This window comes from Tenrec ecaudatus, chromosome 18 (assembly GCF_050624435.1).
Source record: "Tenrec ecaudatus isolate mTenEca1 chromosome 18, mTenEca1.hap1, whole genome shotgun sequence".
In the NCBI taxonomy this organism is placed as follows: Eukaryota; Metazoa; Chordata; class Mammalia; order Afrosoricida; family Tenrecidae; genus Tenrec; species Tenrec ecaudatus.
Genome location: NC_134547.1, coordinates 65,967,060 through 65,980,335, shown reverse-complemented (window position 1 = coordinate 65,980,335; position 13,276 = coordinate 65,967,060). Strand labels below are relative to the sequence as shown.

At 44.9% G+C, this 13,276-nt stretch overlaps 1 protein-coding gene across 6 annotated transcripts in view; it reads right to left on the bottom strand.

Annotated features, from left to right (window-relative positions):
• The window catches only part of CNTNAP4 (contactin associated protein family member 4), a 251,585-nt gene that overhangs the window by 63,260 nt on the left and 175,049 nt on the right, over window positions 1-13,276 (bottom strand). For all 6 annotated transcript variants that reach the window (XM_075536445.1, XM_075536447.1, XM_075536453.1 and 3 more), the window contains 3 exons: window positions 10,544-10,741; window positions 5,072-5,228; window positions 2,311-2,438 (listed from right to left, as the gene is read on the bottom strand). In XM_075536445.1, the coding sequence (XP_075392560.1) occupies window positions 2,311-2,438; window positions 5,072-5,228; window positions 10,544-10,741 (483 nt within the window). The remainder of the gene's footprint in view (window positions 1-2,310; window positions 2,439-5,071; window positions 5,229-10,543; window positions 10,742-13,276) is intronic.

The window sequence follows — 13,276 nt, the reverse complement described above, 5'->3', positions numbered from 1 at the left end:
TGTTTGCCCTGACCGTCCCCAAAGCTCAATGCGCCAAGTCAGACTCTTCTAACCTCATGACTGTTGACATCTTGGGACAGACAGAGCTGCCTTGTGCCTTGCAGATGGTTAGCAACATCTCTCCCCTCTACCTGTGGTGGCCTCCTGGTTACTAGTTGAGCTGCTAATTGAAAGGTCAGCCTGTGAAAACCACCATTGCCCAAAGGGAGAAAGACAAGGCTTTCCAGGCCGGTGAAGAGTTTCAGTCTCGGAAACCCACCCGGGGCCAGTTCTGCTCTGTCTTCCAGGCTTGCCGTGAATGGGATGCTCCCAGAGGCGGTGAGAGTGAGTGGGTGAGCACGCCTCCAGCCTGACACCTTCATGATCACCAGAAAGGTCTCCAGATATGGACCCATGTCTACTGGAGGTGGGGAAGTGAAGGAGACAAGATAACCTAGAGCCTTTGCTCTGAGTGAAAAGGTGCTGACTGCGTGCTTACGTTCCTGGCAAGTGGTTTGGAAGAATGACGCTCTCAGGTGTAGAATTGGCCATGAGCTTAGTCGAAGCATCCCCAACTGTCCAGGGATTGTGGCTAATGAAAAAGGAAGATGGTGGAAATCAGCCCTGACCTCTGATGGGTTACAATCACCTCTGGTAGTAAAAAGTGCATGTGACGCCCAGAAAAACCTTCTGTCACCATGCAAACTACAATGTCCTACAGGCAGCCTGGGTTACAACTTCATCTCTTTGCACATATATTTTTCTCTCTCTCTGCACAAACACCCTGTATCATTTTCATGCGATTGTGTCTTCCTAGCAGAGCAGAAAGTAGAGCATGATAAAGATCGGGGATGGCGGGAATAATGGCAGACCGTTGCTTACATTGAATATATACATTTTTATAGGTCGGTATCACCTTTGCTTTTAAACTAAGCAACTTCAGCTGTGTATTCCCATCCATCTGCCATACTGTCAGATCACCCCTCTTCCTCTGTTGATTGAGCCCCTACAATAAAATTTTGTTTGAGGGTGTAATTTTTGATGTAAACAAATATTTCTTCTATTTCTATTTTAAGTTCTAGAAATAACCAATAGCATAAATAATAATGGATCTGCCCTGTAGCCTCTCTTATTTTTTGAGAGGGTCACAGAAAATCTATGAATGGGTACATGTGTTCATTTCACTCCCTGCTGAAAAAGAGTTCTTTAATGGATGTTGAGTGTCAATCCACTGAATACAAAGCGATTTCAAAGATTTCATAAGAAACTGGAATCAAAAGATAAGAGGATTTTCCCCATGAACGTTTTGAAGCTCCTTCCTATATAAAACATTATGCCTCCTTGTTTAAAATGAAATACACATACATACAGAGAAAGAGAGAAAAACAAAAATTGAGAATCAAAATAGATTTGATTAAAGTGACATTTGACCCCATTAATGTTATCATTTTCCGCTAGAGAAATAAACTCACATACATTCTTAATTTTTCATGATGTAGCCTTCAAGGGAGCCCTGGTTGCCCTGGGGAGCCAGCACTAGGTGGCTAATCACGGGTGGGTGATTCAGATAGACCAGCCATCAGATCCACCAGCCATCAGATCCACCAGCCATCAGATCCACCAGCCATCAGCTCTACCAGCCATTAGATCCACCAGCCATCAGCTCTACCAGCCATCAGATGGACCAGCAATCATATCCACCAGCCATCAGATCCACCAGCCATCAGCTCTACCAGCCATCAGATCCACTAGCCATCAGCTCTACCAGCCATCAGATCCACCAGCCATCAGATGGACCAGCAGTCGTATCCACCAGCCATCAGATCCACCAGCCATCAGCTCTACCAGCCATCAGATGGACCAGCAATCATATCCACCAGCCATCTGACCTACCAGCCACTCCAAGGGAGGGAGAGGAGGCTAACTGCCCCTGTAAAGAGTCATGACCTTGGAAACCCAACAGAAGGCCATTAGGACTTGGAATTGACTCAATGGCAATGTCTTGGGTTTTTTCGCATTGAGGCTTCATAATGCATAACTGTGGCTTTCATCTGTGGACAATGGCATGTACACATTGAGGGGTGCTACAATGCACCTGCAACAAGTCACACTGCCGGTGCTCAGCAGTTCCTTCTCTGGGAATCTTGATGGGGTTTCGCTGCATGCGTCTCAGGGGGTTGTGCTTTACACGGGTACGCCACGATCACCTGGCTAAGTGGCAACACAACCATGGGCTTTCCTAACAGTAGGCTGTTCATTTCTGACCAGAAGCATGGGGTCAGGGGGCTTCCCTTTCCCAAGGTATGATGACAATACATGGACACCACTTACTGTCTCCCCGGCAGCGCAGAGGCCCCAGTTTGTACGCGGCTTCCGAGTGCGGCCGGCCCGTGTCTGTAATCACTATCTTCGTCACTGGCAGATGTTCTTTATAAGAAAGGAATCCAGTGTCATTGGTCCTATCAGACAGAAGCAACAACAAAACTCATGGAATTATTCTAATGAGCACAATTAGAAGATAAACAATAATCCTTCTTGTATTTCAAAACCAAGATGTTCTGGCTCAATTTGCACACACTAAAGAGTCCATCCAAGAGGCTCCTGTGAGAACATGACAATGGGGGACATTTTAATGTCTTCTGCAGACAAACCACAGTCAACCTTTTTCCATGCAGCTAGCTGTTTTCTCCCTTTTAATTGGATTGGTTAATCCATTTACATTTAATGTAATGGTTGATGTTGAGCCCTGGTTTGTATTTACGTCCCTCAACTTGGGGACACAGTCTCTGCTGGCAATGGGTGAACACTGTGGAGTTGCTATGCAAATCTTCATTGCTATCTGTGCTGGTGCATCTGCAGGTCAATTCTGACTCACAGAGACCCCCACCAGGCAAAGTGAAACCGCCCATTGGTTTCCCTCAGCTGTCTTTCCTTAAGGGCACAGATTCCCAGATGGCTTCCCTTGCTGGGACTGTAAACCTTTAGGTTAGACTGTAAGCACATCATCATTGCACCACCCAGAATCTCCGTCTAAAGTAATGGGATTCAAACTTCAACTTCTAACTTCCCTATAATAGCAGAAAGGCGTCCTGGTGACCCAGCGGCTTAAGCATCGAGCTGCCAACCAGAAGTTGGGGGAGAACTCTGAAGCTGTGGGTGCTTCTGTAAAAATGCGCAGCCCCCTGAAGCAGTTCTCCTCTGTCTCACAGGGTTTCCAGAAAGTGAAGGGGGCTCTGATGATGTGGTGCGCTATGCCTTGGGCACCTAAACGCAAGGTTCCTGAAGCAAACTCCCGGAATGATCCACAGCCTCAGAACCCGACAGGGGCAGCTCCACCCTGTCCTGCGGGGTTGCTAGCAGTTGCAAAGACTCCCAAGTGAGTGATGGGCGGTGGTGAGTTCTTAGATCACAGTTGGCAAAGATAGGTTTTCCCAGATGTAGCTTTCTGCTTGGGTCAAGGGTCATATGAGAATCTGGGGGTGTAGACTGGCCTCCCCCACTGCCTTGGATACATAGATCTCCCATCCTCCCACCCTGTCCTCTTCTGGTAGTTCTGTCTGCCTAGAGCTGGTCTCCACTTACGTCAATTAGTCCCATTTGTTGTGTATGTATGTTTTTTAATATATAAAAATAATTTCCCTGGGTTATAATTATCTGTGGAGGGTTCATTCAAAGCAAGCTACTTCACTGTAAGCAGAATATAATACCGGAAGTTTCAAAATCTTCTTTGTCAAAGCTATTTTTAATTAGTAATATGTATGGAGGCAGCGAAGACTTATGGGAGATTATGTCAGATTCTTCTCTGTGTTGCAGCGTGGCTATTAACACTTGACTCATATTTTAAAATACGATATGACTCTTTAGGCATTTTCATGTGGCTGTAATGAGGAAGAGTGCCTTCAAAATGGATTAGGATTGGGAAAATTAGAGTTGAAGTAAGAGATACAATCTTTCTCGTGCCAAGTATGCAATAAACGCACAATCACGAGTCCATTTTGATTCTAATAATGTCTCCTGCCAGGCCATTCTCAAAGAGTCTGGGTTTGGGTTTGGCCTTTTTAATGTAATCCAGTCTCTCAGTGTTTAGAATATTAGACATTTCAGATTTTGAGCTCGATTGGCAATGGAGGGGTTGTGGGAATGGCTATGTTAGTCTGTAAGCAAAACCGTCCTATCTGTAACCAGACTGACTTGGCATTGAAGAACAATGATCTTCTGCACGGGGTTGGTTGCTGAGTGATGTGACGACACAATCGGTTTGTTGAAATCAACCCCCAAACCAAACTCCCGGCCACGAAGTCCATTCTGACTCACAGCAAGCCTGCAGAAGAGGGTAGAGCTGGCCCTGTGCGTTCCCGAGACTGTAACGCTTGATGGGAGGAGAGAGTCTCATCTTTCTCCGCAGGTGTCTTGAAATAAGAACTTGAAAATCTGACATTTTCACTTTACAAATATCAAACAAAATCAACACACCCCACTGTAGCCTCAGATAAAACTGAATAGTCTAAATAATTCTTTCTCAGATAAAGGTGATTGTACAGAAAAGGTCCCCCATCCCCTGCTTAGATGACGATTTTAAATTCCGTTTTCAAATCTCTGAAATGCTGGAGATTGTTTTTGTGAAACTGAAATTCAAAGAACATCCATTCTTTGACAGAGGGGAGGGGAAGGGTTACATGTAAAACTAAAGGTGACATGTTTTTAAGTGTACACATTTAAAGTTTAAAGGTTAGGAGGTAGTCTGTTGAAGACATGGCTCTAGCTAATTACTGGCTGTAAGTAGACTTCGTGAATAATAGAATGCCTAATTGCATTTAATTTTCAAGGGAATGCTAGTTGGCGTCCAAAGAAGACAAAATAGAAAACAGATGCTTCTACTTCCTCATATTAGAAGATTCAAACGTACGTGACCCCCAAATCTGTTATGATTCAAAACTCAAAAAAAATTCACCATCTGGAACCAAGTGAAGTGGACCCCGCTTCGTTTTATCATTGTCCTAGCTTACCCAGTGCCTGCCCAACCATGCATATGTTGAGTGATTTAATCAAAACTTTTTAAAAAAAACCTTTATATCAATCATATAGAAATCACCATTCATTCCGATCTGCATTGCAGTTGCAGTAATACTGAGCATCAATGCAGTTCCCCTCGAATCCACAGGTGCACTTTTTAAGATCAGGCCAAGAGCCTCCCCAGTAAGTCTGCATGTCCTTGGTTCTTCCAACCCACCAGCTCAGAGGGGCGCCATCTGAAAGACAAAGGCAATGGATATGCATGACATCAGGGGCCTGGGCCTGGGGCTTCTATGGGAACACAGAGTCCTTCCTCCCCAAGTCAATACCAATAAAGAAGGCTGACTTGGAACAATCATATTCTAAACAGGACAATAGGATGGCACTTCCCTAAGAAAGCTTAAAAAACAATTTTTGCTGGGGTTCAAATGATAAATGCATGGTGCTTTCAGCAGACAGTAAACCAACCATGTTGCCATTTAATTCAAGCACGATATTAAATAATTTATTGGGGGTGGTCCAATTTATGCAATTTCCTTAAAACTAATTTTTTTAAAAAACAAGTTGGCATTTAAAATATAAATGAGAGTAATTAACATGCCCCAAACAAAATTGATTGAAAATCATGAAATGTCCATTACGGCCTTCTAGAATGCTATACAAAGTCGCTGATGTGTCACCATCTATTTATTGGCTAAAAATACACTAGCTGTTTATTAAACCTGGCATGGTTGGGCCCTCTTTTGCCATGATTTAAGATTTGTTTGGACGCATATATATTTTTTTCCTTCCATTCAATGACTTGGCTATTCATTTGAAGGCAGTGGAAATAACACTGAAAGATCTTCGTGCCAGAAGCAAATACTACATCCCCAAACCAAAGTTTCCTCTAGCCAAATGCATCTCTTTTACTAGGATGGAGGTTCTGCCTTCTTGTCTCAGAACTGAAGATAAAGTCGATGGCAAGGAACTGGAGCAAAGAAGGAACAGAGCGCATCCTTGGGGATTTTCGGAAGAGGAAGGGAGCTAGTGATCCAGACAATGTCTTTTGGAAAAGAGGAACGTCGGAGGGTGGGTATCTGAGCCCTTGGGGAATCATAGGGGATGAGAAGAATGGGAGTGGCGGATATCAAATCCACCTGGTACTCCTCCAAAGGGGTGATCTGTTCACTTTCAAACACTTGTGCATCAGGCCCCAATGAGAACCTGGAGCATTTCCTAAGATCTCCCTCCCGGACTGCTCACTAGCCCTCAATGTGAGACAGGACTTCTGTACGGCTCTCAGCATCACTACAACCGCCGGGTCAACCACATCAGAGAGGAGTGAACTGGGAGCTTGAGTTACCCATCAACAAGGAGCATCCTCATCTTCCTTCCGCTACTTGACTGGGACTGAAACCAGGCTGCAGGGTTACAGGAATGTGTGTATTTTAATCTGCTTCCAAAGCATTCTATTGTCATAGATGGGAGGAACGCAGCTCATTTATAAATGTCAATCATGTCATTACATTCAAACTTTCTACCTTCACAATAAAGCAACGGGGGTTTCCAAGGCACAAAACACCTTTCATTCTCTTCCGGACTTTTGCAAATGTGGTGAAGAAGTTGTAGATGTCTCTGAGATTTAACAAAATCAGGAGAAATGGGACCTTGAAAACAGAGCGGGGGCGGGGAAAGTCCGAGAAAATGAGAGACCACAATGAAAATCCTAACTGACTTCGGTATTTGCACTCATCAAGCTTCCAGTTTGCTAAGCCGCATTGCTCAGGTTGCCAAAAAATGTATTTCCTATGCATTCTACTTTCTCATCAACAATTTTGATGTATCACAATTAAAAGCATATCACATGAAACTGATTAGATCTGAAACTCTAAATTTAGTTTGTCTGATGCTACCCTCTTATTTACCCATAAACTGACCTTAACAGCCCTTAAATCCATATTGATTTCTTATTGGGATCTTATATAGGAATTGTTCCCCCTTTTTTTTCAGTCTCTTTCAATCTCTAGTCCATTCTACATGAATTCAAGTGTCATCATCCTAAGGACATCTGTGTAGTGAACAGTGATCCTTAACCCCCGTTGCAGAGCCTTCTTGATGCATCAAACTGTCCCCTCAGGATGGACGTTCCACCCTCTGGTACCTGCAGATGGCATGACCTTGTTTGGAAGGAAGACCTCTGAGAGTGTTATCAATGGGCACGAGGTCATTTTCTACTGGGGTAGAAAGCCCAGTACCATGCACTCAATTCCGTCTCCTATAGGATTGCCGAGAACGTGAATCTTTAGGTGAGCTGGCAGCCTCATCTCTCCCCCACGGAGCAGCTGGTACGGGTTCGAACCATGAGGTTAGGAGCCCAACAGCTCTCCCACTCTGTCACTAGGACCCCTCTAGTACCGTAGACTAAAGCCAAGCTCCCTGCTATCAAGTCGACTCTGACTCCTAGTGATCCTATGGACAGTTGAACTTCCTCGGCAGGCTTCTGGGGCTGTAACTGTTGACAGGAGCACAAGGCCACCTTTCTCCCTCAGTCGGTGGTCTCCACTTGCTGACCCTGTGATTCGCCACTCAATTCATAACCCACTCTGCCACCAGTGCCCCTTTAGGCCAGTCCGAATTCTAGGTGAAGTGATGTCCTTATAAAAAAGAGGGGACATGCCATGTGACAGCAAGTGAAGGGACGCCTGGGGCCACCAGCACAGGGACAGACAAGTAAAGATCTTCCTCTGGAGCCCCAGAGAGCAGCACATGGCCTTGCTGGCCCCTGAATTTGGACAAGTAGTCTTCAAGACTGTGAGTCAATAGCCATCCATCACTCTGTTTATAGTGTTTTATAGCCCAACCCAAGGAAAGGCCTTCTAGAGCAGCGGTTCTCAACCTATGGGTCATGACCCCTTTGGGGGTTGAACAACCCTTTCACGGGGGGTTGCCCGATTCATAACAGTAGCAAAAAGACAGTGATTAAGTAGCAACAGAAATAATTTGATGGTTGGGGGGTTCACCTCCACATGAGGAACTGTATTAAAGGGTCCCGGCATTAGGAAGGTTGAGAGCTTACCACCCTGCCATCATTCTCCAACCAGGCAGAAACACTGCGGGAACCCTTAAGATGGCATAAGCACCACTGATCATGGAGGTGGCAACTGATCCGCACTACAGACCCGTGTCGCTGCCCTCCACTTCATGTGGTGCTTGCCCGCCAACCACTGGGGGATTTCATGCTTTGGTTCTATGAGAATTTGGCTCACGTGAGACTTATTAAATTGTCTTTTTTTCCCTTGCCTTCTCTGTTTAAACATCTCAGCTTTTTTGCTCCATTATTCTTAAATCCTCCTATGCTTATTGTCCATAAGTGTCAAACATCCCAGTGTTGCATATTGTATTATAGAGTTCAGGGTCAATGTTGAGCTACACTGCACAATCAAGTGTGCATTGAACTGGGCAGGCTAAGTGTAAACATGAAGCATCAGAGCCAGGGGCTCACCTTACACACCGCATGTGTGTTTGTGTGTCGTGCCACTTAATTGCCACTGGTGTTATTGTCCATTTCAAAAAGGAGGAAACAAGATCAGAGACAGAGTGATGTATCCATGTTTCTCATAAGCGTGAGCTGTGTGTCCTCTGTCTAGTAAGTGAGAGCCCAGAATCATAAACTTTAGTTGCCTCTACGCTCTAAATCCTATATTATTCTTAACATAACTTTTTGACAATCAATCACATGGGGTTGAAGAATTGAGGAGATATACTTTTAAAGGGGATCAACAAAATGGGAAAGGTTTGAAAGCCTACGAGATGGAAATTTGGATATTCTGAAAAAAAGGAAGGAAAAAGTGTTGAGAAGGGAAAGGATGAGAATAGAGAGCAAGCGGGAAGGAGAGGAGGCAGGATGTTCTCAAACCTAGTTGAGAAAATAATTGGGCTGTATTCAGTAGGGGCAGAATAAATAGAAGAGATCCTTGATTGGAAACAATGGTACAAAAGTGGGTCCAACAGTTCCCAAACTGAAGGATGATTCAGACGACATCTGATAGTCACATGGGAGATACATTTCTATGTAAAATTGTCCTTCTGTCTGTAATTCCAAACCTCCTGAGGTTACAAGTGAATGAACTTAAGTCAAGTGCCTTTATTATCCCACTCTGATGCAGCCCTGGGAACTGGAGGAGCCACATGAGACCCCTGTCAACACAGAGGAGCTTAAAACACCACTCGATCCAAAGACTTTCTACCCACTGGCCTGTGATCGTCCTTCATTCGGCATCATTGCATGTGTTTCATGAGTCAGAAGAGGACTTTATACATTGGTATCAGACATATGGGCTAATATTGGATTTATGGACTTGATCTGGACTGGGCCGGGATGTTTTCTTAATGTATAATTACCCTTTATATAAAACTCTCTCTCATACCCCTATGAGCTTCTACGTATTTGCTTCTCTAGTCTACCCAGACGAACACACAACCTTCCATTTACGAGCTAAGGACATGACCTGTTGGCACCACTCAGGAGCTCAGAAACGACAAGCTGCAGTAGTTGTTCAGGAGCCTTGAGTGATCTGCAATACACGGTGACAACAGGACGAAATGAAACACTGCCCAGCCCTGCCCCATACTCCCCAGAAGGGGTTAGAGCTTTTTTGAGACACGACGGGGCTTCACAGAGTTGATGGAAAGACAGAATTTAAAAGGCATGGACATGACCCACAAGCTTTCTGAAGCCCTCCGGTAGAAGGGCATGCGTCATGGTGGCAGGGACGTTTCTTTATAAAATATGCAGCTACATAACGGGTTGCACAGTGAATGGCAAGGCCCTTGGGAGAAATGGCAAGCTGGCAGGCCAGTTGGCAAGCTCCAGCAAACCATTTCAAGAATGAGGCCATGAAGGTGGGCATGGGGACACCAAGGGTGACCAGCAAACAGTGACACAGTGAGACGGTTTCATGGGGACACCAAGGGTGACCAGCAAACAGTGACACGGTGAGACGTTTTCAGGGGAAGAAATGCCAAAGCAGAATTTCAGGGAAAATGGATAGGAGGGCGGGCGAGAGCCGGGATGGCTTCCTGGGTCCCACTGCTGGATGAACTGTGCTCCTGGTCATCTAGTCTAACGTTCAGTTGCCCCCGGAGGCTGACTGCCAGCAGTCGTCAGAAAGGCATCGCACAGGACAGCCACTTTCCGAAAACAGTTGTATTTTTATTAGCTCTTTTCCATGAGAAAACAAATCTTCTGTGTCACTTGCCCTTTCTCAGGGATGAGCAGTACGCATTCATCAAGACTCCAAAAGAAGCCCTTATTGCACGCTGATCCGATTAAGGCCAGGGAGAGGCTGGGCAGGCAATCACGGCTTTGAACAGAGTTCAATGCAAATTGACCTTGCTCTTTTCTTCAGGCTAAAGCATCTCCGTGACTTTCAGACTGAGGCACATTTTGCCCAGCGTCCAGGGATCGTCAGCCCCAGACCGGTCGGGCGCCAGCACCACTTCCAAGCTGGAAGCCATGGGAGCCGGTGGAGTGGGGCCAAGGAAGTGGCACATGCCTCAGTTTCCTTACCTTGTTTATCTACAAGCCTCGATCTCTTGCAGTAGTAGGCCAGCTCCTGTTCGCAGTGCTCAGCCAGGTTAATTGTGGCCTGCAGCTGCTCCAGGCTGGCCGCGTACTCGAAAAGCCCCGTGTGGGAGCTCTCTGGCTGAGCACCTCTGACGCGGGTGAGCTCAGAGCCGTTGTGCTGGAGGACGGTCCAGGCGGTTTCTTGTATGCAGAAATGGGGGAAGAAAGAGAGGAGACCATCACTAGTCTGTAAAAGTTAAAATAAATAAAGAAAATCAAAATCACCTTCTCTCTGAGGCAGGTTTTTTTTTCTTCATCTAGTCACCAAGCTTCTCTGTGAGGCCGAACCAACACACAGAGGAAGCCTCAAAGCTCTCAATTACACGGGACAGGTTCTTGTCCCTAAGGCTCGTGCTATCATCGTGAGTTTCCACTGACTCTACTGTTTTCAGATGACCTGGCCAGAGAGCATTTAGAACTCACATGTGTGTACAAATATATGTGTCCATATGCACACACACATGTATGCATACGCACATACATGTATTCATATGCATCCATGCATTTATACATGTAAATGTGTGTTGATGCGTGAGTGTATAAATACACCTATATGTATTTATACACATACAATACAATTTATACATGGATATGTAAATACACATGGGTATTTATACATATACACATATAAGGAACACTGAGTACATTTCTGCAATATATTTTATTTCATCAAACCTGTTATACTATCTTTTATGAGCAACACAAGATTGCTTTGTGTACTTTTCCAAAGAGGAAAAAAAGAGGCTGCTACTATCAAGCCAACACATAGATTATCAGCACATCCTGTAATCAGAGGTCTTATCACGTGAGGGAAAAAGTCCACTTTAGAACTAGTGAAATCCTTTAATTTTCCTAATGTAAGTTCTGACTGTCCTGCTCTTAAAAATTATTTAGATTACCAATGAGAAAGCAAGCCAAATTTTCAATGCCTTATGTATGTCTCTGTTCATCCACATTATGAGTATAAACTGATTTCTTATTTAAATCAAATGTGAAAATATTCACTTTGGGGCTCATATGACCTCCATAGTTAGGCGATACAACAAGAATTTACTTGTTTTAACTGAAGTTATCCAATACTGCATCAGTACAGCAATGGCTACAAAAGAGTAATAGAAATAAAATATATTTGTTTGAGTTACGTACTAGAGCTAACACCCTAGGTAGCAGAATGCCTATAAATATCCCAGAATATTGATGACCAAAATACTTGGCTGAAATAAAAACCCTACAATGTTTATAACACAAGAAAGGCATCGTGTATCCACCCATTCCCAACAATAAACCCAAACCAAACCCATTGCTCTCAAATTCATTCCACCAAATAGGGACCCTGTTGGACAGAAAAGAACTAAGTGCCCCAAGATCCACCACTGTAGATCTCTATGTTAGCAGATAGCCACATCTTCCTCCCTGCGGGCAGCTACTGGGTTCAAACTGCTGACCTTTCGGTTAGCAGCCATGCGGTAACCTCTGTGCTCCTGCATAGCTAGGCTTTGCACTACTTCTACTGTGAGACATGTAGGCATAGAAATCAAGCCCAACCCCCTGCTCCGTTGAGGTCTGGAGCTGCAAGTCTTAGTGGAGGCAGACAGCCTCACCTTTCTCTTGGAGAGAAGCTGATGGGCTCCAACTGCTGGCCTTCAGCTAGGAACCCAACTCATAGGCCCACCAGAGTTCCTTTATGCAAAAGGACTGTGATGTATTATGCAGGTAACAGATGGCACATGGTCAGAACTCTGCCACACACGTGTGTTAAGTCACATAACCTCTTCCTATTACAGAGAGATTTTGCAAATTGAAGAAAACCAATAACAGTTAAGTAGAGTTGTGGGGGTTTTATTCCCTCTGGTAGCATAGTGGTGATGCACTGGGCTTCCACCGGAAAGGTCAGCGGTGCAAAACCACAAGCAGCAGGACAGAGGAAGATGGGCCTTTCTACTCCCATGAAGAGTTAGAGCAAGGGTTCTCAACCTTCCTCATGCTGCGACCCTTACATACAGTTTCTCATGTGTGGTGATCCCCTCCCCCAAAGGGGTCGTGACCCACAGGTTGAGAACCACTGAGTTAGAGTTTCAGAAACTCACAGGTCAGTTCTAGTCCACCTTAGAGGGTTGCCATGAGTTGGCATTGACTAGATGGCAGACCAAGTTCCGTTTTGGGCTTTGAGTACTAGTTAATGCATTCACATGGATCAACGATCTAAACAAGACAACAAGGTATCCTTTGATACACTTTCCTCCCACTGTCAGCTCCTGGTCATGTAGTGTTTTGATCAGAGAAGTCTGTTACATGGGACACCAGACAGACCCGACATCACATCTCCTTCCATGTGTGGACTGTTTTCTCGCTGTCATTCAAGAGCCGTCAATCATCTTCCCTCTTGCCTTTCAGCTCCTGGGAGCTTTTCTAATGTTAGTTGTATTTATTTTGTTGATGTTGAGACTATACAAACAAAACATGCAGTGATTCTACACACACACACACACACACACACACACACACACACACACACACACACTCATGCGCACGCACTCTCCACGGACAATTTAATGACTCCAATAACACTCCTCAAGTTGAGCAACCCTCTCACCTTCTCTTGAGTGGTTCCTCATCGATTCATAGGAGCAGCCTGCTCTTTAAGGCTCCCTTCGAATCTTTTGAATTGCTTTTGTC